This window comes from Bos javanicus, chromosome 4 (assembly GCF_032452875.1).
Source record: "Bos javanicus breed banteng chromosome 4, ARS-OSU_banteng_1.0, whole genome shotgun sequence".
Taxonomy (NCBI): Eukaryota; Metazoa; Chordata; class Mammalia; order Artiodactyla; family Bovidae; genus Bos; species Bos javanicus.
Genome location: NC_083871.1, coordinates 17,091,488 through 17,118,670, shown reverse-complemented (window position 1 = coordinate 17,118,670; position 27,183 = coordinate 17,091,488). Strand labels below are relative to the sequence as shown.

The following is a 27,183-nucleotide window of genomic DNA, read 5'->3' as shown; positions in this document are numbered from 1 at the left end:
AGACAGTCTGACTTTAAAATGGGCAGAGGACTTGAATGGACATTTTTCCCAAAGGCATGCAAAAGACCAACACATACATGAGAAGTGTTCAGCATCACTAGTCATCAGTGAAATGCAAACCAAAATCAGAATGAGATATAAATTCAAATCTGTTAGAATGGCTATTATCAAAAAATAAAGATATAAATGCCAGTGAGGATGTTGGGAAAAAAGAGGAACCTCAGCATACCATCGATGGGAATGCAAATCAGTACAACCACTCGGGAAAAAATATGGAGATTTTTCAAAAATTAAACATAGAATTACTACATGATCTAGCAATCCCACTTCTGGGTATATATCCAAAAACTATGAAATAACAATTTCAAAGAGATATGCACACTCCAATGTCCCCTGAAGCACTCACTAGTCACAGAAGCCAAGACATGGAAACAACCTCAGTGTCTCTGTCAGATGCATGGATACAAACAGGTGAGATATAGATACAGACATACACACACATACACAATGGGACCATTATTCAGCAAATAAAAAAAGAAGATCCTGCCTTTGTGACAACATGGACTTCGAGGGAATTATGCTAAGTGAAATAAGTCATATAGAGAAAGACAAATGATCTTACTGATATGTGGAATCTAAAAACATCAAACCCATCAAAACAATGAGTAGAATGGTAGTTGCTGGGGCTGAGGGGTGGGAAAATGGGGAGAGGTTGGTCAAAGGGTACAAACGTTCAGTTACAAGATGAGTTGCAGGGATGGATCTAATGTACGCTATGCGCTCAGTCACTTCAGTCGAGTCTGACTCTTTGAGACACAGACTGTAGCCCGCCAGTCTCCTCTGTTCATGGGCTTCCCCAGGCAAGAATACTGGAGTGGGTTGCCATGCCCTCCTCCAGGGGATCTTCCTTACCTAGGGATCAAAGCTGTGTCTCATGTCTCCTGAACTGGCAGGTGGGTTCTTTACCATTAGCGCCACCTGGAAAGTCCAATGTACACTAAAGTGAAGTCGCTCTGTAGTGTCTGACTCTTTGCGACCCCATGGACTGTAGACTACCACGTTCCTCCGGCCATGGGATTTTCCAGGCAAGAGTACTGGAGTGGATCTTCCTGACCCAGGGATCAAACCTGGGTCTCCCACGTTGTAGGCAGACGCTTTACCATCTGAGCTACCAAGGAAGTTTTTAATGTACACTATGGTGACCATAATTAACAATACTATATTATAAACTTGAAAGTTGCTGTGAGAGTAGAGCAATAATGTTCTCACTAAAACAAGAACAATGAAATGGTAATTATATGAGGTGATGGATATATTAACAAACCATATAGTGGTAAATATTTCCCTATGTATTTATGTGTGTGTGTGTGTGTGTGTGTGTGCATGTCTGTGTGTGTGTGTGTATGCACGCTAAGTCACTTCAGTTGTGTCTGACTCTTTGTGACCCTATGGACTGTAGCCTGGCAGGCTCCTTTGTCCATTGGATTTTCCAGGCAAGAATACTGGAGTGGGTTGCCATGTCCTCCTCCAGGGGATCTTCCCATCCCAGGGATTGTACCCACGTCTTTTATGTCTCCTGCATTGGCAGGTGGGTTCTTTACCTCTAACGCCACCAAAAGCATCATATTCTACATTCTATCTTTAAATGTATACAATGTTATATGTCAATTATGTCTCAATAAAGCTGAGGGAAAAAAAGACTATGAGAGAGAACCAGCTCCAACAGACATAAGATAAAGTTAAAGGAACCAGAGGGCAATTTGCCAACCTCTGCTGGATCATAGAGAAAGGAAGAGAATTCTAGAAAAACATCTACTTCAGCTTTATTGACTATGTTAAAGCCTTTGACTATGTGGATCACAACAAACTGTGGAAAATTCTTCAAGAGATGGGCACCTTCAAGGCACCTTACCTGCCTCCTGCAAAATCTGTATGCAGGTCAAGAAGCAACAGTTACAACCAGACAAGGAAAAACAGACGAATTCCAAACTGGGAAAGGAGGATGTCAAGATTGTATATTGTCACCCTGCTTATTTAACTTATATGAAGAGTATATTATGTGAAATGCTGGGCTGGATGAAGCACAAGCTGGAATCAAGATTGCCGGGAGAAATATCAATAACCTCAGATACACAGATGACACCACACTTATAGCAGAAAGCAAAGATGAACTAAAGAGCCTCTTGATGAAAGTGAAAAAGGAGAGTGAAAAAGCTGGCTTAAAACAACATACAAAAAACTAAGATCATGGCATCCCATCATTTCATGGCAAATAGATGGGGAAACAATGGAAACAGTGACAGACTTTCTTGGGCTCCAAAATCACTGCAGATTGTGACTGCAACCTGGGAATTAAAAGATGCTTGCTCCTTGGAAGAACAGTTATGACCAATCTAGATAGCATATTAAAAAGCAGAGACATTAACTTTGGCAACAAAGGTCTATCTAGTCAAAGCTATGGTTTTTCCAGTGGTTGTGTATGGATGTGAGAGTTGGACCATAAAGACGGCTGAGCGCCGAAGAACCGATGTTTTTGAACTGTGGTGTTAGAGAAGACTCTTGAGAATCCCTAGGATTGTAAAGAGATCACACCTGTCAATCCTAAAGGAAATCAATCCTGAATATTCATTGGAAGGACTGATACTGAAGCTGAAGCTCTAATACTTTGGCCGCCTGATGCAAAAAGCTGACTCATTAGAAAAGACTCTGATACAGGGGAAAGTTGAAGGCAGGAGGAGAAGGGGACAATAGAGGACGAGATAGTTGGATGGCATCACCAACTCAACAGACATGAGTTTGAGCAAACTCTGGGAGATGGTAAAGGACAAGGAAGCCTGGCATGTTGCAGTCCATGGGGTCACAGAGTCAGACATGACTGAGTGACTGAACAAGAGCAAGAAGAAGACAGCCTTTTTAATTAACACAGTGTGGTACTGATGCATAGAGGCAAACAGACCAATGGGTGGGAAACAGATGCAAGGATATTTAGTATATGAAAAAATCATCATCCGAAATCACCAAAGCAAATGCAGAATTTTAAACAAATGTTGCCAGAATATCTAGTTAGCCATTTGAAAAAATAAAATTTGACTAATACAACACCATACATAAGACATAAATGTAAAATGGATCCGGGTTCTAAATGTAAAAAAGTAAAACCAAATATGTGCAAGACGAAAATATGGATAATTATTAGATTATCTGGGTGTAGACTAAAGTTTTATATGACTAAAATCAACAAATAATTTTAAAAAGTTGATAAATATGGTCCGATTAAGTAAATTTATTATGAAAGAAGGAAATTTTGATACATGCTAGAACATGGATAAATCTAGAGGGCTTTATGCTAAGAGAAATAAGTGCCATCGCCAAAGGACAAATATTATAAGACTCTACTTATACGAGATACTTAGAGTAGTAAATTCAAAGAGACAGAAAACATAATGGTATTTGCCAGGGCCTGGAGGGAGGGAGAAATAGAGAGCTGTTGTTTAATGGATATAGACAGAGCTTCAGTTTTGCAAGATGAAAAGAGCTCTGGAAATTGGTTGCACAACAATGCAAAGGTACTTCACAACACTGAACTGTACACTCAAAAGTATCGCAAAACTTAAGACAGCAAGTTTTATGTTATATATATTTTACCACAACAAAAAATAAAAATGAAATTTTTACAAAATTTTAACAGTCCTTGCCAGAAACCAGCACAAATTAGATTCCCAGGGAACAATACCTCATGAAATTTTCCCAGAAAAGCAAAGTAAGAAGCACACTCATGTCCTGAACCATCAGAAGGAGCGATCTGCATTGACGCTTCTTACCTAGGAGGGGCCACTTAACTTCAGTCCATACATTTGCAAAACACAAGAGAATGTGTGAAGTGCTTCTAGTATCAATCCCCACAGCCACCTCACCCTATCCCCCACTTTTTTTTAATGCTTTATCAGGTAACAACTTCTATCATCCCATGAAAACTGGAAAAACCAAGACATGCCTACAGGATGTGTACTATAAAAACAGATCAAGCATTTGCACAGAGGCATGGAAAATACTATCTTCTCCCCTCATCCACTAAACACTAAATGACTTGGCCTAATTGCTTGAATTACCCATTATGAATAGCCCCTGAGTAGAGGTGAGAAACGGAGAAGGCAATGGCACCCCACTCCAGTATTCTTGCCTGGAAAATCCCATGGACAGAGGAGCCTGGTAGGCTGCAGTCCATGGGGTCGATAGAGTCAGACACGACTGAACGACTTCACTTTCACTTTTCACTTTCATGCATTGGAGAAGGAAATGGCAACCTACTCCAGTGTTCTTGCCTGGAGAATCCCAGGGACAGGAAGCCTGGTTGGCTGCCGTCTATGGGGTCGCACAGAGTCGGACACAACTGAAGCGACGCAGCAGCAGCAGAAGTGAGAAAAAAGAAACCTATTAAATCAACATCATGTATTCACATTCCTAGTCTCAAGGCCATGCAGAGCCCTAAAAAAAAAAGATGTAAAACATGATGAAGGATCAAGGGTGTCAATTAGGTTCTAGCCCATCAAGAACCAAGACATTAAGGAAGAAATTAGTGCCTTTGGAAGATGTAAGAAAATAAAAAATGGGAATCGGAAGAATATCCAATAGGTTCACAGGAGCAGCTGTTTGAACTTTCATCGGTGATAGTAAAACATCTACAGAAAAAGGTATCAAAAAGACCGAATAGGTTTGTCAGCATAGAAAACAAGGCTTCAGAGAGGCAAACAAGATGATGCGTGCTCAGAACTCCCAAGGATAGGAAGACACAAGACAGAAAAAGGGAACCTTTGACTCTGCTCTGGGTTCTACTATGCCTCTTATGAAGTAACCCCAAAGTCAAATATATACACATATATGTATACATATATATATATAGTTGTTTTTTAGTCACTGAGTTGCGTCCAACTCTTTTGCAACCACAGGGACTATAGCTGGCCAGGCTCCTCTGTCCACAGGATTTCCCAAAAAAGAATACTGGAGTGGGTTGCCATTTCCTTCTCCAGGGAATCTTTCTGGACCAGGGATTTAACCGACATCTCCTGCATTAGCAGGTGGATTCTTTATTGCTGAGTTACCAGGGAAACCATATGTATATATGGCTTACATATACATATATATGTATATGAAGTTTTGTTGTTGTTCAGTTGCTTAGTCATGTCTGACTCTTTGCAACCTGATGGACTACAGCACACCAGGCTTCCCTGTCCTTCACCATCTCCCAGACCTTACTCAAACTCATGTCCATCAAGTCGGCGAGACATCCAACCATCTTATCCTCTGTCGTCCCCTTCTCCTTTGGCCTTCAATCTTTCCCTGTATCAGGGTCTATTCCAATGAGTCAGCTCTTCACATCAGGTGGACAAAGTACTGGAGCTTCAGCTTCAGCATGAGTCCCTCCAATGAATATTCAGGATTGATTTCCTTTGGGATTGACTGGTTTGATCTCTTTACCATCCAAGGGACTCTCAAGAGTCTTCTCCAACACCACAGTTCGAAGATATCAATTCTTCAGTACTCAGCCTTCTTTATGGTCCAACTCTCACATCCATACATGACTACTGGAAAAACCATAGCTTTGACTATACAGCTTCAGAATATGTGTGTATAAAATTTTGGTTACCAATTGGATTCTCCAGAATTACCATAATGAAAGGAAAGTGGTCTGAATAGTATTTCAGATATTCTCCTCACAGTGAAAGCACATTATCAACATGATCTTCTTGTTACAGTGAGTCTATTTCTTAGAGTTAACACTGGTAATGTTCAGTCTCTGGGCCCTGTATCAAAGCAATTCTCCATGCAGGTACCATCCTGCAGGACCTGTGAGTGGCTAATAATCCAGTCCTTTTCTATCTGCTTTTTCCATGACTGTGCAGTACAAATATTTTAAATGTTACCAAATTTTTAAATAAAGAGTATGGGATACAATCCATGGAGCACATTATGGCAGTGAACTCTGTTTACCCAAGTTCATGAAGACCCTGAATGTCCCATAAGAAACAGAGCATAAAAGATGAGAATGATTTTCTTGTCTATTCAACAATTTCCTAATCATAAGCCTTTCATAAAGACTTGTAATCAACCTTTCTCAGCCACTGAAGATTAAGTTGTATATAAGAGGACCATATAATTTATTATCTACACCAAAACACTTTTGAAAGCAGTGAGAAGGTATTTTTGATATAGATAATAGGCATAAAACAAGACTGCCTCAAGCAAATGGGTATATTATCATCTTTGTCTTATGGCCTTGGTCACTGAATATTCATAATGTATCTACTCAGAGAATACTCATGACTAATACACTCTACAATTTAAAAAACAGTTGGAAGTTTTTGAAACAGAGAGATCTCAATTCATTATTCAAAAAGCAAAATAATCTCCCAAAGACAAGAAAACTTGTGATGACATTGGTCTGCTCATCTTACCAAAAATAATTTGTTCAGCTCAAGGTTAGTAAGAAAAAGGAACTCCTACTGCTGCTGATAAAGCCATCTGTGCTTCAGAAACGGCTGACAGGTGCCTCCAGAAGAAGCAATCAAAAGTCATTAACGATCAAAATCATGACAATTAAATACAAGGATCTATCAGAGTCTTATTATCCCCATTGCAATGAAAAGAATTCAAACACCATCTCTCTCAAAAGAGCAGTTACTTTACTTTCTAAGTCCATTGGCTGCACTCTGTTATGAGGGTTCTCAAACCTCATTTCCTGACTGACCTACAAGGAAAGGAACAGCAATAATAATCAGAATAAGCTTGAGCCCTCAAAATTTTTCAAAAGCACATTCTTCTCTCATCGCAGATTTTTCAGCCCGACTGTATTCTGGGAAGACTTGGCATTTTTAAAAGTTCAAAGTTGAAAACCCACATTCTATAAATAAATCTACAATGAAGTGCTAAAAGGTTTATTTCTGATTTCTTATTTCACAAACTAGGAACTAAGTGTAAAAATATTGGGTCGTAAAATGCTTAAAAAGTAGATTACTAGAAACTAATAGAATACATTATTATCTATTGAGCCAATGATAGGTCAAATGGCATTTTGAAATCCTTGCAGAGAATATGAATATGACCTTCATGTATACCATTTACAGAAAGCAATTTTATTTACATTTTTAAATCCACATAAAGGTGAAGGATGATACTGCTGCAAAATGGAACATTTAATTTTTTTGCCCCAAGGCATAACTGAGCTCTCCCAAGGTCAAATGTAGTACAAGACTGAAATGAAGCCACACTCTCTACCCTCATCTCATGCCAAAGGGCTTCCGCTTTGGGCAGGAATATCTTGGATCTACTTTTATTCTTCAGAAATAGAAAAATTCCTAAATTCAGCATAGGCTGAGTAATTCTATAAAATATTTTGTGAACATTTTTCTATTTTACTTTTAAATCACATATCCAACCCACAGTAAAAATGCCTATGCTAAGCTAGTTAAAGGTTTGGGGCTATCTTGACTATAAGGTATTAAGCTAGACCGATTTTTAAAACTTTCTTAGTTTGCATCAACGTGCAAAGATTTTGCTTATAAAATAATATGGGAAAGAATATAGGTTTGCATCCTCTGTTGTACCTGACCAGCTGTCAGAAAAATAGGACTCTCAAATGCCATAAGAAAAACTAGAGTATGCTACTGCTGCTGCTAAGTCACTTCAGTCGTGTCCGACTCTGTGTGACCCCATAGACGGCAGCCCACCAGGCTCCGCCATCCCTGGGATTCTCCAGGCAAGAACACTGGAGTGGGTTGCCATTTCCTTCTCCAATGCATGAAAGTGAAAAGTGAAAGTCAAGTCGCTCAGTCGTATCTGACTCTTAGTGATCCCATGGACTGCAGCCTACCAGGCTCCTCCATCCATAGGATTTTACAGGCAAGAGTACTGGAGTGGGGTGCCATTGCCTTCTCAGAAACTAGAGTATATGCCTCATTAATACATGTGGTTGCATGCATGTGTGTGCTAAGTTGCTTCAGTCTTGTCTGACTCTTTGGGACTCCATGGACTATAATCCTCCAAGCTGCCCTATCCATGGGATTCTCCAGGCAAGAGTACTAGAGTGGGTTGCCATGTCCTCCTCCAGTGGATCTTCCCAACCCAGGGATCAAACCCACATCTCTTGCATTGTCTCCTACGCTGCAGGTAGATTCTTTACCACTGAGCCACTGAGGAGACCCAATGATATTAACGGTAACTCATTGATATTAATGGTAGCCAGAGAACTAAATTTTTTAAAAAAGTAATGCAAAAACCGGGCACAGTGTTTGGCTCAGGGTATAAACAAGAAAGGAGATTTTATCTTTTGCAGTCATCTCCACACCTTCCCCACTCTCAAGTCAAATCCAAGACACAAAATACTGTCTCTTTGTAGGAACCCTTCCTGGGTACCCAGAACAATGCCTTGGAAGAAGGCATATGGCAGCCTACAGGAGATATTTTGAGCAGCAGATGGGATGGGTGCTATCTCTCATCCCACTAAACTATTTCATCTAGTACTTCTGGGGGGGTTAATGTGCTACCACATCCAAGAGTGCAGCTAGAATGAACTTCAAAGCAGAAAATCAGCTTGTATCCCCTGTCCAGACGTCCTTGGACTTTAAAACCCAGTGGGCTGTACATTTGCATTACCTTGTATGCAAATTTTAAAAGAACGTCAAGTGTTAAAAGTAAATAAAAGCAAATAACGTCCACAAATTAATCAATACTTAAAATTAGATCTTAATAACTCTCCAGAGTGCTTGCCACCTAAAATTAAAACATCACAAAATGTAGGCCATTTTCTTTTGTTTTAATCACAATGGTTACTATTCCCATCAAACTCATAAGGCTTACTGGGCAGCCCTGGGCAAACTATACAGCAGTCAACCAGCTACAGGAGGGCAACAAAAGGTGGGCTTGGTCTTAAGAGTCGAGATGTGTGTCATCCCTGGAACAGCTGTGCTGGGAGCATGGGAACCTGGTTCAAAAACCTTTCCCTCCTCCTTCTTCCTTTACTATTGATTTGCCACTGCTATGTGCTAGCCACCTTTCGAAGCTCTCTGTAGCACATTATTGAGTTTAATACTCAATAACTACTCTGTGGAGTAGAAGGTGTTGTTAGCCTCATTGTACAGATTAGGTAATTAAGATTTGAGAGGTTAAAAAGTTTGCCCAAGGTCATAGAATTAAGAAAATACCTTGTCATTCTCTTTTCTTCTAATGGGGCTTTCCTGATGGCTCAGATGACAAAGAATCTGCCTGTAATACAGGAGACCCAGGTTCACTCCCTGGGTCGGGAAGATTCCCTGGAGAAGAGAATGGCAGCCCACTCCAGTATTCTTGCCTAGAAAACTCCATGGACGGAGGAACCTGGTGGGCTACAGTCCATGGGGTCACAAAGAGTCGGACACCACAGAGTGACTAACACTCTCACTTTTTCACTTTCTCCTAATAAGTGTTTTATCAATACCTTTTCCCTTAAGAATTGAAGTGAGAGATAAGAGAGGGGAAAGAAAGGAAGAAGAGAGATTTGAATTGACTGAACAGGGCCTATTTTCTCTCTCCTGTGGCCAAGTCTTCACTGGACCAGGAAGCCCCCTAGTTTCTCATCATAACTCTTCCGTTCCTGCCACGAATTCAGTGTTGACACTGCATAGGTGCCAGGATATCATCCACCTAGCTTGCAGTAGTGGTCTCTGGGAGCATATCAACCATCTTTGGGTACGTCAATTTTCTGTTAAAACTTCTCATTTTTTTTCAGCATTTGTCTGGGGGGCCAAGGGGGGAAACCATCAATCTGAGAAATATGCAAATCCATCTGGCCACACATTAATTAGAGCTGTTCTAATTGTGAAGCATTTCAGTCAAGAATGCAAGGTAGGATTAAACATCTCAGGCCAAATCATTCACTTTTCATGCTTCCACACTCCAGAGCCTTTCAGCCTGACAGCAGAGCTGCAGATCTGGAAACGGTGCTCAGCTCACATGTGCTGCTGCCAGATCTGCTTTAGTTGATAATGGCTAGAGATGGTGGCTGCCTTTGGTACAGCTATTCATAACTCTGCCTTATTAAACGCAAAGAAGTTAAGGTTGAAAATATAACACAAGGCACTCATCATTCAATTACATATTTCTTGTGAAAGAGGCAAAAACTCTGCCATGTTCTGCAAATCTCGACATCAATAGCAATTAAGTTTCACATCAAGACCACAGAAATACTACACTAACTACACATGAATAACGTCTTTTCATATGCAGTGGTTTGCATCTTTCTCTGCATTTAATTCTGTAGGACAATAAATGATGGTGCCCTGGTACAAAAAACTATTCACAAATTAATTGGAAAAAATATGTGAGTAAAGGCATTTTATATTTCCAATTTCAGATACCATGTAGTCAGTCCTATTACCAACACCATAGCTGCTCCAACAACAAATCACAACTCATCATTCTACAATTCAGTTTTAGAATCAAACTTGGAATTAATTGTGGCATTTTCATTGAAAACTTCTCAAACAAAAAGTATAATGAATCTCATGTAATCCAACACATGCTTTAAAGAGTATTCCATCAAATATTGAGCAGCATTAGTAATGCATGTAGATGACTGGTAAACTAGAGAATAGTTTCTCATTTAGAGGAGATGTTAACACAGTAGTCTAGTGGCCATTTTTACAAGGAGAAAAAACAAAGTATGACTATTCTAGAAGTTTACCCAGTAAACTCCGAGTGAAGCGGGGAGAAGGAAGAAGGTTTTGAAAATGTCGCTATGCTTTCATGATGTGTATAATTAAATTCTCAGTTCCATAAAGTAGGAGGGAAAAAAATGTTTCATTCCCCAAATGAAATGCACAATAAGGAAAAAAATATCCATAGCGGGGCTTATGGCTTGTCTTTGAGATCATAAACCAAGTAACAGATTAAAGAAAAATGTCATCTTTAATATATGTTTGGAGGGAAAAAAGAATGAGGATCTCTCATTTTTCTAAATTTTGTCCACATGAATGAAAAACAAGAAGAGATTTATTTTAATAATTTCACTATATTCAGAAAGTCTATTTTTATAAAGTTTGATGCTAACTTAAAACATACTGCATAGAGCGGTGCAGTATCAGGCACTCGATTCCATTTTCTTATTCAAAAATGCATATAGAATATCTAGTTATACAATGCCAATAAGTATATTGTTGATCATTTTAAACAAAACAAAAAGGCAATGTTGGAGGGTATTGTGTGTGTGTGTGTGTGTGTGTGTGTGTGTGTGTGTAACTTCATGGTAACTCATGGATCTCTTTGCAATTTACTAAGTCAATAAATGCATCTTTCCTAAAATTTTGATTATGTACTTTGATGTTGCCTTTGAACCTTATAATCAGTTTCAAAACTGTCCAAGTACATAAGAGAAGAAGCAGCCTTAGGACTAGCACATCAGTGAACAAAGGTGAACAATACATTTCCATCACATTGTCAAACTCACTCAAAACAAATATTTCACCGAACCATTTACACCTACTGATTGCACACCAAACCTGACTTTATATTCTTCCTATTTTAAATAGATGTGATTTTTTACAAGGGCTTCACAAGTAAGAGCTTGTGAATGTAAAGCAGTCCATTAATTTTATATAAGCTGTTTTATATACCTGTGGGCCTCTAATAGCATTCAGCTACAAGGTTACAAGGAGAAGTATCATTTTCCAAAGTTCTGTTGGAGAGGTTGGCATATATATACTTCACTAAAATTCCAGCTATCCTGCCAATAGCTCTTCCTCACCCAAGCTGTGTTCATTCTACAGCTGAAAATACTGACATAAACAGAACAACAGTGTAATACCAGGTACTAGATCCCTAACAAAGAAATGGTACTGTCAGACTCAAGTTGGAATTTCAAGTCCAACGACTTACAAAAAGAAAAGAATTGCCCCATTATAATTTTCTATGGGCTCCTTCAAAGAGTAGATGTACAGACGTATGCCCAGTCTTGTTCTTACATGTGTAAGTGTATTTAACCTGTACATAGCAAAGGCTCTTCCAAGCCAGGACCTTTTCACAAGACTTTCTATCATAATCTTCCTGGAAATAACTTATCTTAGAGAAAGAAATCTGTGCCTCCTTCCTCTTAGCCTAAGACTGACGGTTTTCTGTTGTGTACAGCATGATGTCTCTATGCTGGCTCTGGAAGGCCCTATTAATCTGTTTGTAAATGTGCAGTGTTATGGGTCAGAGGCAGCAAGAAGCCGAAAAATGCAGGGCCTTGTAGCTGTATCCAGCTAGCTGCTCAGCTCCCCACATCATGCTACAACTTTGCCATGTTTAGCCTAGTATGTATTTCCAGCGAGTGGTTAGCCTGGCGGTTTTTTCCCACTAAGTTAGTACAAGCTAATAAAGGTGTTTTTCACTTGATTGGGATCTCTCCTTAAATAGGCATGACTATGGGATAGGGTCTGGTTTCATAAAGACAGTCTTTTACCAGACTTGAGAAAAGTAAATTAAAGGGATATTTCTGTTAATATCAAAGCAGGCTTATTACCTCAATATAAGCACTTCCTTAATTTTCCTTTCTCAGCAGGCTATATAAATATAAATAAAAAGGTCCTCCACTGGATTTATGTTACATACATCTCACAGAGTTTAATTATAAAGCCTCTGAAAATGAAGATGGTGGGGGAAAAGATGCCAATAAATCATATAGTCCTGGTATTGTGTTGGCTGGCTGTCTCTGCCCGCAAGGAAACAAAGACACCGACTAGTCACAATATACCATGAGAAGCTGGGCTCTGAAGAAAAGAAAAGCCCAGAGGAGAAGAATATTATTATTATGCAGTGACTGGAAGGAAGTCTACAATTTTAAATTTTGTTCTTATCAAAGTCCTTATAAATGTCATTATAATTATCATAGTTTTCCTGCAATTAAGGAGCTGGAGTTAGAGGTTTCTTTTTAGGGCCACTCCCTATCTTCTCTGCAGCACTGATGTGCTAAAATAAGGGAAGGGCAGTCAGATGGAGACCAAGCACTCAAACACACACACACACACACACGCACACCTCACTTTAAAGAACAGTGAAGACACTTGTACAGAAATACAAGTTTTATCCCAGCAAGGGCCTACCAGAAATGTCAGCCAACTCCTGAGAGTGAGAAAGGCTGTGCCATGGAGTGAGGGCTCCACAAAGGAAGAGCAATGGGGAAACGCTAGGCAATCTACTAGGCAGGACCCTCAACAGTTCAGCGACTTCAGTGAGCGCACGTGGGGCCCACTCCCACTCCTGGAAAACTGCACCTCGCTGGCCTGCAGGCAAAAGGCCAGCATCTCACCTGGAGCAAGAAGAGGCCGTTCTCACTGGGCCCTCGAGAATACCCTGGAGGCGTTATGCTTAAACCTTCTCTTCCCTTTCTATTCAATTTCCGACCTCTCTTCGCCTCCAGATTCGTTCTCCTCTCACAGGCTTCCATTTTTTTCCAAGCTGGCTTCTCACACGGGTTGATGGAGCACTACCTGCCAGACCGCTGCTCCTTTAATACTGCGGGGATTTGCAGAATCGGGCGTCCAGAAAGGATTGACTCTGACGCAAGGGGCGAGAGCACAGGATGGAACTTCCCCGCCAACCTTCGCCTTTGACACAGAGAACCCCTAGCGCCAAGGCTCGGTACTCTCCGGCTTACTTCTGGACCAAATCAACGTGTGACGCCGCCCAGGAGGAACTGCGCGCACTTTAAGTGACCGCGGTGTCTGGCTTTGGAGCGCTGTGGAAGGCCCCGGGGGAGTGTGCAACAGCAAGGGGGCGAAGGGAGGGGAAGAAGAAGAGGGACGACGGCTGTGTATCCGTGTTTGAGGAGCTAGGGTTGGTGGGATGTTTGTTTGTTTTGCTAAATAAATAAGGAGAAATTACCCCTCTCCCCATCCTGGATCTAATGATGATAGATTCCACGCTGCTTCAGGCCCCACGCCGGGGAGCCTAACCACGGAAAATAATGAGGCTACATCCCCATTCGTCTGCATTAAAGGCGAGCCAGGCACTTTCGATAGCAAATATATCGATTCCCTTGCTCGGGCCGTGGTTTCTCCTGCTCTCCGTGAATAATTACTGCTCCTTTGGAAACTCATAATAATTAGGACCCCTCGCCCCACCCCAACCCGCGCTGCTTTTTAAAGGCGCACATCCTGGAGGGGGACTTGGGGGCCTCAGCCGTGCTCCCCGCAGGTGGGAGATAGAGCGGGAATCACTTTTCCCCTCTTGGTTTTACTCTTTCGAGACAGTTGATTCCCCTCCTCCTACCTCAGTTTCCTTGTCTGTCACAAGAGGCTTTTACATTGTTAAAGACACTTAGAGCTCTACCTCACTGGATTCGCGTTTCTGTTTGGGAGGGGTAGATTTAACAAACTGTGAGGGAAGAGGGGCAGGAGAGGAGAAAGTGGAGGAAAAGAAGGATTCATCTCCTTGGGGACAAATTCTGTGGCAAACACGTGACGCCGCAACCAGGGAGGGGGCGGGAGAAGGGGTGCTAATGAGAAGACCGCAAGAAACCTCGGGGACCTAGCGATCGGAGCTTCAGTTCACTTCAGTTCAGTTCAGCTTAGTGCTCCCCAAAGACTGGGAGGGGGGGCGGGTCGTTAAGGTCGCGACTGGGCGGTAGCAAGGAGTCCGCGGGAAGCGCCACTCTGCTTGCAGGGGCCGAGCCTGCGAGGCGGCTGCGAGCCAGGCCAGGCTGCTGGCCCCCGGTGGGGCGGAGCCTGTGGCGCTGTCCGCGGTCCTGAAGAATCGCTCTGCGGGCCGCGCTTGCCCAGCCGCAGGCCGCCAGCCACCGCCCCATTCGCTCTCTGCTCTGCGGCCTCCCTTCGGAGAATTGCTGCAGTTCTGCCTGCTACCCCAGGAGCACCAAAGCTCAACAGCGTCGACGAAGAGCTCCCCAGATGCCACGCTTTGGTGTGAGGGCTTGGGGTCCAGATACGAGAGGGCTGCACCTGCGTTTTCATAAACCCTTTGGGACTGCTGGAGGTCACCTGAAGCTAAAAGCAAACAACAGAGCTCACAGCTATGAAGGCGGGGATTCCAACTGGGCAACTTCCCCGGCGTGAACACTCCGAGGCTTCGGTCGGAAGACTGAGTTTCCGAGACGAGGGTACGAAGCCTACGTCGAAGAAAGTTTCTCGCTTCTAACTGTAGAAGACTACTTGAAATGGCCTTGAAAATCAATAGGTGGGAAGGGGGTCTGAGACGTAGGGCGGAATTTGTCAGGAGGACGCCCGCTCCCTCCGGTGGGGCGAAGGCGCCCAGCCTCTCTTTGCGCCCCTCGAGCCGCTGATTCGGATCCTTCCTGTCAGAATCCATTACGGTGGCGGGGATGATGGGGGCGACCTGGCCAGAGTCAGGTTCCGCAGGGACAAGCCGAGCCCCCAGGAGCCAGTTTCTAAGGAAACACTAGGTTTTTATAAGCAGCGATTTGTCTTATTGTAGGAGATAGAAATGGTACAAGAAAAGCCTCACTGTTTCCCATTCTCATGCAGATGAAGCGGTGAGCTGAGGCTGCGGCCTGCCTATCCCTCTCCCCATCGTATTTCCGGCTTGCTCAAGTAAAAAGCCCTCATTAATTTAAAGGAAGTAGGAACCAGAGAAGGCGTTTCGCTAGCCGCGGCGGGAGAGGCACTTGCTGCACTCTGGCTGTTCCCGAGACCCTACAGCAGGCACACACCAACGCCCCCACTCCGGGTGCCGCCTTGCCTTCCAACACCCCGAGCCCCCGACCAGACGCCAAGGATCTTTCTATGACAAAGGGATCCCGAGAAAGGGAAGTCTCTCCACTCCACCCCCACCCACCCCCTGCCAGCCCCCACCTCGGTAGTAAACAAAATATACTAGGGAAAACTGTTTACAGAGGAAGTAATTAGGTTTTCAGCCCGCAGCTGAATCGTGGCGAGCTCATTAGAAGTTTAAACAACAGCCAGCAACCCGCGAGGGTAAGACAGCAAACTTGGAAAATGCGCACACGCGCTCCTGGGCGCGCCGAGGAGCTTGAAGAAGCCGCCGGTATATATCATCTCAATAAAAAGCCACTCTTGGAAAGCTTGCATAGTAATTGAGACGGGCGCTCTTTCCTGATCTGGGTTGGCATTTTCTCATCTTGAGCTGACAGAGCCAACTCAGGAAATTGCCAGTAATATTCATCTGGGGAGCACTTTCATTAAACGTAATTCATTCGACTTTCACAATAAATTGAGTGACATCCTTACAGCGGAACCTTTTTATCCTTGATTAAGTGCTTGCCAAGCTTTGGTTCCCACTTTATTGTCACATTCCTTCAAGCGGAGTCGTCAACATGCCAATCGGCAGCAGAAAAATGCGCGCGCGCTGTGTTTACCAAGCTCCGGGAGGGGTTAGTGCTGACTTAGAGAAAAAGCTGGTCGCAAGCTTAAGCAGCGGATAAATCAAGATCGCAACTTCCTGCAAACAGTCGGCAGCACTGGCTAGAAGAATGTAGTGGGAGGCGAGGGAGCAGACCCGACTAGCCATCCAGCGGCTCCTGGAAGTCTCTGACTGGACGGCCTGACTCGCCTACCTCTCCCTATTAATTTAAATGGAGAGGACTCGATAAGGTCTTGGAATGAGATCTGAAGCTCTTAAAGCACAGAGTTGCTTTAAGGGAACTTTCCTGAATCGAATCAGACCTAGACATTGTCTTAAAAAAAAAAAATCTGAAAGAAGGTACACTTCTTAACTAGTCACTTGAGAGCAGGCAAACTTTCACAGCTTCCATCAGCTTTCTTTATGGCCAGAAGAGTGCAAGGAAGAGGATTCCCTTTTGATGTTAAGGATTCCCTTAATATCACCACCAGGACAGTCAAACTCACTGAAAGCTGTTCAGACCCTGGAATCCCAAACAAGGCTGACAAGTACCTGGGTATTTCAGAACTAAGTGAAACCAAGAAGGCATCCCTCTGCCAATGCCTGGCCCCTTCTCCCCCACCCCTTATAAAAACCAAAGAAGCCCAGAAAATTGCTTATTTGAAAAGGCAATATCCAAATGCTTTCATCACTCAAATGCCCTCTTGAAAATATTGTCGCTGGTGGTTATTACCGGAACAATACTGTCAATTTCTGTAGTCTACAGGAAATCTTCCCTCAGATAGAAAAGTAAGACAGTGGGCACCAATCTCAAAAAAAAAAAAAAAATCAACCAATTTCCCTGCCACCTGATATATTTTTCACCCAGACAACACTTTCATTAAGGAGGAAATAGCCGTCAACAATTTGAAGCCAAATGGAAATCAACTTCACACAAAGAGGAGCCACGAACTTAATGGCTTTCTGGGAAAATATTGCTGAGGAAGTCGGAGCAATTCTAGTTCTCTCCTTCTAATACTGAAAGCGGTTTTCCCAAAGCTGTTACTGGAAGGCCCCAGACCACTCTCATCCTCCTGGAAGTGAGCAGAAGTGCGACCAGCCAAGCGCTTTCCACACACCCAGGGAGCTGTTTTGCTGATCAGTGGAGAGTTGAATATTTCAGGGAAATACCTGGAATAGTAACACCTTCTCCTCTTACAGAGCCCTGGGACAGGTCTTGAGACAAGAATTCTCATTTTGTGCTGCTGGGGTATAGGCTCCTTCACAAAGTTAGGTTTAATCCTGTATAGGGAAGGTTCAGCTAGGGCAGAAGAGTGAGGAAATTCAATGGAACTGGGTAACTTACAGTACTGCCTCCAAGAACTGGCCTTAACAGAGAACACTGAACAGCCGCTGTTAGTGGTTAATGGGCTTCTCTTTTCAGGAATAAGCTGAAATTAATTAAAATGCTCAGTGGGCAGCTGGCTTAATTTTCAAAGGATGGGAGATATATATATCTAGTCCAAAGGATAAGCATTGGTGGTCCCTTTCCTGCTAATTGTCCCTTAGTTTCCACATTTCTTAACAGCCTTCTTCATAAAGAGTGGAATTCACCCAAACAGTCTGGCTTCTAACAGTGTAGAGGTAGCATTCCATAAACATATTAACCACACTTTAACCTCTGTTAAACAACTGGCATGGAATTCATATTTTAAAGATACCCTAAATTCGAGGGAATAGACGAATCAGAATGTTTTTTTAAGCACAAGTTTTAGAAAGAACTTTCCATTTTTTGCCCTTCTTGATTAAAAAAAAAACAACTAGATCATTAGCAAATTTATATCCTAGAAGAAATGGTGGAAAGTACATTGGGAGGACAAGGGAACTCTTCTTAGAATAGGCTATGAATATTTGACTTGATCACAGTAACATCATTCAACCTCTGGTCAGAATCTAGGGATTCAGTTTCTGAGTAAATTTTTTGTTAACATGCCCTGGGACTGCTCATTAGACTTACTTCTTGACTCTGAAAATTGTCAAAGGTGACCCCCAAGCAGGACCCCTCTGACTTTTGCTGGGAGGTCCCTCTCTGTGTGCCCATACCTGTCCTTCAGCTCACAACTCAGTGTAGGACCCACCCCCATTCTTCACAGTCAGAAACCACATTTCCCTAGATTATTCAGTATGTGCTTCAACTCTGTTAAAATGCTATTGTCTGTTACCCCATTATATCATAATGAAAATATTCTGGAATCAGTCCAGAACTGACAGGAGAATAAAGATTACAGGACTTTTTTATTTTTAACAAGTATTGTTACACTATAGGTTCCTCTCCTGCTGACTTCAGATTTTTAAATCTGCAATTCAATAACATTCAGTAAACAGAAGACTTCCTTGCCTCAATTTAAAAAAAAACAAAAAAAGATTTCCCACTTCCCTGCATTTATGGCTGGAGTTAACCCTGTGGTGACTTTTGAGTATCTTAGCTAGTATGCTTCAGAAGGTAACTTTGCAGATACATTTCTAATTAACTTCTCATTGCAGTAGTACTAAAATAAGCTTCTAGTTTGAAACAGGACAGACTGATCTCTCAAAACACAAAAAGACTCAAAATATTCAACCTAGAACAGGCATTCAAAGAACCCTGGGCCAAGAAACATACTCTGAGAACATTCACCTAAATATAAGCAGGGAACCATGGCTTAAATACAGAACACTGAGCTGCTGGTTAGAGAACTGTTTTTCATTTTCAATAAACCTCCCCAAATTTGGGAGTATTTAAGGCATATCTCTCTATATAAGCAGACGCCTAAATATTGTTGTACAGGAGATACCTAAACAAATCCTACTACTCAAACATAATGTGTGATTATTTCTTGGGAAATATAACTGGGTTTCGAGGGTCTTAAAGAGAAAGGTGCACTGTAATATCAGCTATGAGACAAGGTACAAACAGTGCCCCTGTCACTGAACTTGTGTGAGTCCATAAAGACACACAAAAAATTATTCATTAAACTCCTCCCTGGATTGTGTCAATTCAAGGGGAAAAATAAAATCATGTTTATGCCACCCCTGACTTTTTGGAGAGTAACTTGAAGCATTTCCCGACAACCTGAAGGCATCTATTGCACTTTCTTACAGAGGTCTGGGCTGTTGTGGGATGTGACTACCAACAAATGATAAATTCAGTTACTGTACCTGCTATTTAATAAAATAGATGGAGAGAGAAGCTTTGACCACTTCTTGGTCCACCTTATTGCCCTAGAGGTTTAATCAAGGGTTTCCACTTATTTACTTGCCTAAAGCCATCCTGTTCTAACTGCCCAATTCACCCTTCTAAATTCATTTTCATGGGGAAAATCAGCTTCTTGCTCCTCTAGGAAAACAGCTCCGGATTTTACCGACAAATAACCATGGGACTACAATCCCTGGAAACACTGCCTTGGGTCACAGCCACCAGCCTTTTGTTTTTCGTGGTGTGTCTGATTTCTAATCCCCGAAACACAAAACAACTTTAGATCCAAGAGAAAAAGAATGGACTTCTAAATCGCCTTCTCTATTTTATTGGTCACATTTTGTATGGTTTTGAGTGAAACTGGAAAAATTGTCTCCTTTCTCTGTGTTGCCAAAAGGCATTCAGGTAATGAAGTCTGTAACTAAACGGTAATTGAATCAGCATAATTTGCACACTGAATGGTTTTCAAATGCTCCCAGTTTACAATTAAAGGAGAATTAATGCGCTTGTTGTTGAGAACGCAGAGCATTAGAATAAATCCAGCAGTGTTGTTGTAATGAGTGGAAAACGGTTTAACTGCCAACAAACACATTTAAAATTTAACACAACGTATTGATTTCACTTCTGCTTTTGATAGATTATTTTCCAGACTATCGAAATACTTGCTCCAAGCAATAAACTGCACCACAGCCGCGAGCTTTTGCCGTGCGTTCGTGAGCACATTTCAAGGACGGAGGAACAGTCCGGAGGTTCAGGTCTTGCGTAAAGGTATGCAGAGAGAGGGGCAGGAGGGTTTCCGTGGTAGAGGGAATCCTTCATATTCCCCCTCGGTCGCTTTCACTTTGCGGTCCCTCCCCTTTCTTTCAATAAGCAATTCCTGGGTTTCCTTAGGCCAAACTTTCTGCCCTGCATCTCTAAGCTCTCAATGTCATAGGGTTTACTGGACACAGGTGGGGGCAAGGTGGATTGAAGATGAGAAATAGGAAGGACACTTTTTGCATTCTGTCTGCGTTCCAGCCGGGGAAGTCACAGACTTCGGTGACGGAGTCAGAAAGGCCGTTCTTTAGGATTGGCTGCCCCAGCTTTCACCTGTTTACCCCAAGGTGTCCTGTAGGCGAGGACACTGACGCACAGCGCCCTCTGGCGTCCGCAGCTGCCATGGTCAGGCGATAAAGGTGCAAAGACATACACTGAAGGTTCTTGGATTCAAGCTGAAACACCCTCATATTCATATTCACACACGTATACTTACACACTCATTAGCATACAGAGAGTTCACACGACTAGCAGCCCTGAAGTCACAGGCACTAAGACAACGGCTGGGAAACGCTCTCTATTGCAGGGATAGCAACCCTTTTACACCCAGGATTGTGGATTCTGAAGCCCTTGGGATTAAGGAATGGCAATACTCACTCCATTCACTACCAACCCATCGGGCCTCCCCAGTGCTTCTTGCCCCCAGACAGAATACACAGAGCCCTCCGTGTGCTCCTGCGGCCCGGAGGTGGGTTATGGAGTTCCGTGCTCTGAGCACACAACTTCACCAGCAGGATAAGATTGTCCCTGGCCCTCCCTGAAGCCAGACCCAAGAAACTGCGCTCTGGGTCTTGGCTCCAGGCGGTGCCCACAGCTACCAAACTACCCATCCACAACCACCACGGCAGAGTGCTTCCCTTTAAGCCCCCACCCCATGACAATCCCAGTTCCAACAGTGTGCCAAGTCCAGAGCCCAGAAAACTCGGCTCTGGGAGGACTAGGCAGTATTTGCTCCCTGGTGACATGGTCTGCCAGTCCCTAGTAAGGGGCTCAGCACTGGAACTGGGGTACTAGTGGAAAGGAGAGACTGGGAGGAGAAGGAGAGGGAGCCTTTATATGTTTGCTGGAGCATCTCGGACCTAACTCTATCCGAAGGCTTGTGGTCTTCCTATCTGACAGCTATACTTGCCCCGTCTGAACCCCGCAAGCCCAACAAAGTTGCCCGCACTTCTTTACGTGCCACATCTCCAAGCTGCAGGTTAGGCGGATGGATTTACCTTCAAAGCCTCTGGATGAACTACTGAGAGTTCCCTGTCTTCCACCCCTTCTCTTTGCCATCTCTCCCCATAAAGCATCCCGTCCAGCTATCTCCTCGGTTTCTGGGTGTCTAGGGCGCCCTGGACGCGGTTTAGAATCAGGCACAGGAGAGGGTGTATCGGGGCAGGAAACCCCAGAAAATCCCACAGGGATCCGGAGACCAGCTTGCCAAAGTTGTCCCAACACCGTCGCTAGGAACGCCGCTCCCGCTGAACTGACGGTCTCACCCTCCTCCCGCGCGCCCCCAGTTGCCTGGCCTCGCGACCAGGGTGGGATCGAGGGGGCGCGGGATTGGCAGCGACTTACCAAGTAGACGGTGGGCTGCAGGAGGAGAAGCACGTACCAGCACGCAGCCTGCATCCTCCCGCGTCTCAAACTTCCTCGGCGGTGCCTTCGCTGAGTCTTTGTTCCTTCACAAACATAGATCCACCTGACATTCACTTTACAGAGCCAGGAGCGCTCTCAGCAGCCTAGATACAAATGAAATTAGACATCCCATGACCACGCGGGCAAGGTTAGGCTTGGCGACCAAGCAGGGAAAGGGGGTCGTGGCGCGAGGGGTGGACCAAAAAACCCGGAGGTGGGGGAGGCAGGAGAAATGCAAAAGCGAGTAAATCCAGCGCCTGAAACCCGAGAGCGCGCCGTCGTCCGCAGGCAGGCGGGCAGGAGGGTTGGAGGTGGAGGGGTTCCTTGCGCCCTGCGCTCCTCGGGTGCGAGTTCCCGGGCGGTGGAGCCGGGAGGTGACGGGGCACACAGAGCCGCGTGCAGGCTGGTTCAGAGCCCAAGCCTCTCTGTCAGCGAAACCTGCCCGCGTTTGATGGCCGGGCGGCTCGGACTAAAGGCGGCGGCTGGTTCTTCGCCAGCCCTGGCAGTGCTCACACACATCCACACCAGCAGAGAGAGAAGGAGAGAGAAAGAGAGAGGGAGAGCGAGCGAGCGAGACTGAGCGAGGGGGGCGTGGGGAGAAGACGGGGTAGGTAGAGCTGACCAGGATTAGGTGCTGGGTATCTCCGCGCGTTTGGTGCGGCGGGGGTGGGAAAAGGGAATGCAATTTTGCATACAGGAAAGCCAGGCTCAGTTTACCCATTCGAGCGCCGGGTACACACAGAGATAACACGCGCATACACACGTACTACTTTTTTCGAGGCAAGGGGCACAGCCAGTTGCTAACTTCTAGAGCGGAAGCCTGCCCGGGTCTGTAAGGGTCACCGCCAGGCGCACTCCGTCTCCCAACCAGTGGCTCTCCTCGCCGCCCCTTCGTGCTGCCCCACCACCCCACCCCGAGATATCCCCCATATCTGTGACTGTGAAAGCGAAGGGTACGTACCGCACAGGACTGGGGGCGAATACAGCGAGCAGGGACCGCTCTGGGAAGGCTCCATGGAGGAGCTAGCTACTCGGGCCTGGCGTCTCCGGCGCCCCGGACATGCCCTCCCTGGCGCTTCATCTCCATGCTCGGGCGCGGACGGGTCCCGCTGCCTCGTCCCCTCGGCGGAGTCGGCGTCCCAGTGCCCGGGTCGCGCTCAGGATTGGTTCCGCGGGAGCCTAGGCTTGGCACAGTTGGATTCACGGTGCAGGAAACTTAAGAGGCGAGAGAGGGAGGGGGAAGTAGAGGAGGAAAGAGAGGAAGCGAGAAAGGGAGGGAGAAAGAGAGGGAGGGTGCGAAGCGAATGCGCCGGGCTCCGGCAGGCACCGGAGGGAGGACGGGACTGCCCGCGCTGGCTCTGGGACGAGCAGTCCAAGGAGCCCTGCTTCCCGAGGCTGCCGAAGGACGGTAGAAGTGACTTCAAGGGAAGAGGCTGGGCAAGTCCTCAGGACTTGAACTTGAGAGATAAGACGCTGGCCTTTCGGAAGAAAAAAAAAATGCCACACAGCAGGCGCAAGCAGTTGGAGTTTCTGAGGAAGGGGTGGGGCGGCCAGAGCCTGTAGGATCCCGGGTCATCCGCGGCTGCACCTCTCCCCGCGACACGGAGAAGCCCGAAAGCCACTCCGGAGCGGAGTCGCGGGCTCTGGCCGCGGTCCTGCCTGACCGCTGGGGGACGCTCTGGAGCGCGCGGGGCTTCTTGGCGCCGGTGCCCCGGTGCTTTCTCCGCAGGTTCGCCGCTCGGCTCGCCTACCTTCCTGACTCAGGCAATGACCTCGGCACGTGGGTGAACAACTCCTCGGAGACCAACTAGGACCCCGTGCACACAGATCCCGCTCCCAGGCTCTGGGCGGGCCGGGCCCGCTGGGAGAAGTGGCTCTCACGGTGTCTCTGGCGGCCGCAGTGCCCCCTTCCCCCTGGGGGGCTTGAGGAGGACTGCGACTGCCGGAGGAGTGGCGGGAAGCGTCGTGGGGCGGTGCGGAGGGCGGGGATGGGCGCAGGAGGGTGCAGCTCTGCCCGGCCCACCCTGAGCGCCTAAGCGGGGCACCGCGGACCTGTAGCTGGGAGCCCCGGGGCCCGGGCGCTGCGGACCGCCAGCCATTCAGCGCGCCACCGCCGAGAGGACTGGGCGACCTTGCGCTCCACTCCTCGTCGCGGGCTGGGCAAGCGAGAGGAAGGGGTGGGGGGTGGTCTGTGAGGGGAGGTGGGTGATGGAGGAAGCTTGGAGCGTTTGCCACTTCCCTCGCTGCTAATACCTCTTCCTCAACCAGTATTTCCCGGGCTCCGACTCTGCTCTGACTCCCGCTGTCACTGTTTTTCGTCATATCTCCCTTGCTGTCTCTACTCAATATTTTTTCTGTCTCCTCTGTTTTTCTTGTACTCTATGCCTGTCCCTCGGTGTCTTTCTACTCCTTTCTGGGTCTTTCTCAGGATTTCTGACTCTCTCCTCTTCTGTATATGTGTCTCTACCTCACCCTTGCCATTCCCTCTCAAACCTTGTCCTCATCTTCTCCCCTTCACCCTGTCCATCGCACTCCTTCAGGCCAGCTTCCACCATGTCCGGTGACATCCTAGGACCAGGCGCTCTCTTGCCAGTGGGGCCGCCAGCACCTCACCTCCTCAAGGGGTCCAGACTCGGTCCGCTAGTCCAAGTGCGGCCAGGGACATTTTTCTTCCTCCTCCCTCGCCTGCTACCTCTGCAAGCCTACCCGTCCCTAGTGCCCGGCCTGGAAAGGTGCACTCTGAAGGATAACAACTGGATATAAGTGTTGGTTTGAAATTTACCTTAGGAACCCTAGTTATTGAACATCAAAATGGAATCGTGATTTTTAATGAGTCTCGGATTGTCATTTCCTGGAGTGTGGCTATTGCATGCCTCGGGCTCTAGTGTTCCCGCTCAGGTCAGTCAGGGCCCAGACACAGGGTACCCTCTACACAAGAGGTCTCCCAGGACTACAGGTTGAGTTCCCCTGGGGAAAGCTGGTAACCCCTCACCCCTCCCCCCAAAATAGCAGTGACAATCAGCAGAACTACCCTTTCCTAGAGCAAACCAGGAGGCTTAGATCAGGCCTGTAGTTTAGATCCCTGCTGTAGGACATACCTGCCAGGCACTTCCTGGCCTACACTCCCCCTTCCAAGCTAAAAATAGCTCTTTAAAGAGCAAGCTCTTCTACTCTGGGAAGTTGCACACTGCCTCTGTGACCTCTTGGAATTCATTGGGGCATATGCAGAGTAAAGTGGTGAAGCACATTTTCTAATTGGGACTCTGAAAATGCACTTTTGAAAAAGATACACATTTATATATAGCATGGTTGCAATGTTACCTTGGCTATCTTCACTTACTAGGTTTTTCATGCTCTTAAAAAGTTTAAAGAAGAAAAATAAGCACCCATATTTGAGGCTGTAGGGTCAGAGTAGGGCAAAGGAGGCTTTGTCTGATTTCCCCTTTGGGATTTGGCAACCATCCTAAAATTGACTCCCACCTGTTTATTAGCTCCTAGGCCCTCCCCTGCTGGAACGCGGAGCTGGAGTGAATGCCGCCTGCCTCTGTCCACAGCTCAAGTTCAGCACCCTTAGTACTGAGCTTGCATCTGACCTTTGAGGAAAACGAGAAAGAATCAGGTCAGCTTCGGGATATAAGTTCTTTTTCTAAACATTACTTCAAAAACATTCTGCCTCCAGGGCCATTTAGCCTTAAAAAATTACTGCTTGTGAAATAGAAAGACTGAAGATGAAGGACCTTAAAATCTCTTTCTGAATGGGACTGATTATTTAAGAAAAGCACCACAGGCGCCTAGTAATGGGGACTGGCCTGACACTTTGTTCTATGACACAGGGTGCCAAAGAGCTTTTTATGGTAATGATCTGAGACCTTCTGCCCTGACATTCAGCTCTCATGGATCCTATAAGACTCCTGGCCTGGGATATGAAACAACAGTGGTTTGTCATTTTTTGTCTCTTTGTAGGAGTCTTCATTTCCTATAGTACTCAACCAGAAAAGGACCCTAAGCTAAGGGTCTGAAAAACTTATTATTGTTTCTGTTAAACCTCTCCAGTTTTAATAAGATAACATTGGTGGGGTGAGGGTAGGGGAGACAAGGATGGCTGGTTCACCCTTCTCTCCTACCACTTGCTTTAAAAAGAACTAAAAATATGATCTGCGCACATTCTTCTGTTGAAAGTCATATCCTATACTAAAATGCACTCTTAGAATTCATCCACAATCAGCCTTACAAAGATGGAACAAAAGTATGATTATCCTTAAGGAACATAGTATTCATTCCCTTTTTTTTTTTTTTTTCAGACTTTAGTCATGTTGAGAATCCTTTCAGAAATCATTCTCTAAATTTTCTGTGATGCAACCTAATATACATATAAACAGACTGAATTATAGCCACAGTAAAACACAGTCCCCTGCCCTTGGCTTTTTCCCAAGTCTATCTGATCCAATCTGAAATGAATATTATAAAGCAATAATATATATGTATGTGCAAGAAATATATTTTTAGAAGAATTTTTAGAAGCCCAAAAATGGCTGACCTCAAAAAGGAAACAGTGATATTAAACAATTTTCCTGATAATTAAAACCAGAACAAATTAAAATTAGAATTCATCTGAAATAAACTGATAATCCTGTTAACTGTAATTAGCTGTTTTGGTTGATTTGTTTTGGTTCATTTGTATGATTCTCTTTTTCTGAGGGAGAGAAGGAAGACAGGAGTTGAAAGTTTGAATTATCTTGGGGCTGGGGAGAGGAGAGAGAGAGATTAACTTTTAGTTCAATAAAACTCTGCTCTAAAATGAACCTGTCTTAAAAATGCATGAATACCATCATCTTTTACCCAAATCCAAGTAAATATGTTGTCATGAATCACCCAGCTATAGGTGATAAAATCACCCAAATTTTATCACTTTGTACATAGTAAGTCCAGTGTACCTATTTTTTCCCCTAATAGTGCTAAAAACTTGAAAAGCATACATTATCCATCTGCCTTGACCTGGTATTCACCTGTGGCATGACCTCAGGGAAGTACTTGAAGATTCCCCTGGCCTCAAAGTAGTGAAAGTGTTAGTCGCTTGTCGTGCTCCACTCTTTGCGACCCCATAGGCTGTAGCCCACCAGGCTGCTCTATCCATGTAATTCTACAGGCAAGAATACTCGAGTAGGTTGCCATCCCCTTCTTTGGGGATC

The 27,183-nt window shown here is 44.9% G+C and overlaps 1 protein-coding gene across 1 annotated transcript in view; it reads right to left on the bottom strand.

The window, feature by feature from the left end:
* Nucleotides 1–23,565, bottom strand: part of NXPH1 (neurexophilin 1) — a 362,490-nt gene extending 338,925 nt beyond the window's left edge. Inside the window, exons 1-2 of the mRNA XM_061413568.1 lie at nucleotides 22,956–23,565; nucleotides 21,935–22,098 (exon numbers count right to left, since the gene is read on the bottom strand). Of these exons, the coding sequence (XP_061269552.1) occupies nucleotides 21,935–21,988 (54 nt within the window). The 5' untranslated portion in view covers nucleotides 21,989–22,098; nucleotides 22,956–23,565. The remainder of the gene's footprint in view (nucleotides 1–21,934; nucleotides 22,099–22,955) is intronic.
* Nucleotides 23,566–27,183: the final 3,618 nt, after the last annotated feature.